General features: G+C 44.5%; 1 protein-coding gene across 1 annotated transcript in view; it reads right to left on the reverse strand.

Annotated features, from left to right (window-relative positions):
* TEX9 (testis expressed 9) overlaps positions 1 to 542 on the reverse strand; it is a 19530-nt gene extending 18988 nt beyond the window's left edge. Inside the window, exon 1 of the mRNA XM_026045804.1 lies at positions 430 to 542. Within this exon, the coding sequence (XP_025901589.1) occupies positions 430 to 542 (113 nt within the window). The remainder of the gene's footprint in view (positions 1 to 429) is intronic.
* Between the last annotated feature and the right edge of the window lie 743 nt (positions 543 to 1285).

Genomic DNA, 1285 nt, shown 5'->3' on the forward strand with positions numbered 1-1285 from the left:
AGGGCAGGCGCGAGGCGCTCCCTGCCCCTAGCCGGGCGCCGTCGGGGCGCCTCTGCTGCGGCCACCGCAGCCCCGAGCGGCCGCGGGCCCCGGCGCCGCCGCCATGGCCGCCTCCAACATGGCGGCGGGGCGGGCGGGAGGGAGGTGTGGTTCTCTCGATTCCTCTTACTCCCACAGCTTGATTTTTATCTCTCTTTCTTCTCGAGTCCTCTATTTACTCCTCTCTTTTTCATGTACTTGCTCTCCCACTCAGTTGCACATTCATTCATTCGTCTTTTCACAAGTTGGTTACTAATGGATGCTGCCGGTCTGTAGCCTAGCCATGTCTCTTGGTGACGCTCAGCCCTTCCCTTCCACCTGCTCTAATGCTAAGGAGAAGGTGGAAAAGCGACGTATTGCAGGGTGCTGAGCCTGTGCTGGATCACGTACTGCAGGGTGCTGAGCCTGTGCTGGATCACGTACTGCAGGGTGCTGAGCCTGTGCTGGATCAGCAGGATGGGAATGGCATCCAGATAGAAAGAGGAAGGGCCCAACAGTAACATTGGGGTTGCTGTAAATGTGAGGGGAAAAAGAATATACTTCGGGAGGGGAGAGCCAAGAAGTCAATCCAGTATAGTTTTGTTTTTCTGACACACTGCAAATAGGTTACTTATGGCATTTAAATTGGGGAGAAATTTGGAGGTCAATAATAGACTTCCATAGAGGGGRAAAGATTGGCTTCTGTTAAGGAAATAAACTGGATTCTTCCAGAGACTGGAATTTTAAAGTTGAAGTGAGATTTYTTGGAAATATTTGGGGATTCAAAGAGAAATGAATTCAGAGAATGAGTAGCAGGTTAGTGGGACCAGCTAAATGTAACAACAATGCAGTTGATAAACAGTAGTRTCTTCCCCCATCCCCCGATTAAAAAAAAAAAAAAATTGCAGAAATTAAATTCCATTTTAGTGATATAACTATTACTTTTGAAATTCTCATCCACTCTAGCTAAAAGATCATGACATTAAAAATACCAGAAATATTAGCTATAGAGGATTTCTGCTAGTTAGTTACTCCAGCAACAAAATCACTATTTGGGATTAGAGAGATTAGAGACACTGGTTTTCTAGTCAKCTTTTAGCTGACTGTTAATAAGCAAAAGAGGGGCAATTTATGATAACATAAATGATTAAATATGTTAAAAACAGTAACACAATTTTCTTTCAGAGCCCTCTGGGAAGAATAACATACATATATATGAAGACTGCAGATGCTGCACAATTTTTATAAGATACAGTACATGATTTAT

Source organism: Nothoprocta perdicaria, unplaced genomic scaffold (genome assembly GCF_003342845.1).
Source record: "Nothoprocta perdicaria isolate Ctin4 unplaced genomic scaffold, notPer1 scaffold_41, whole genome shotgun sequence".
NCBI classification, from domain to species: domain Eukaryota; kingdom Metazoa; phylum Chordata; class Aves; order Tinamiformes; family Tinamidae; genus Nothoprocta; species Nothoprocta perdicaria.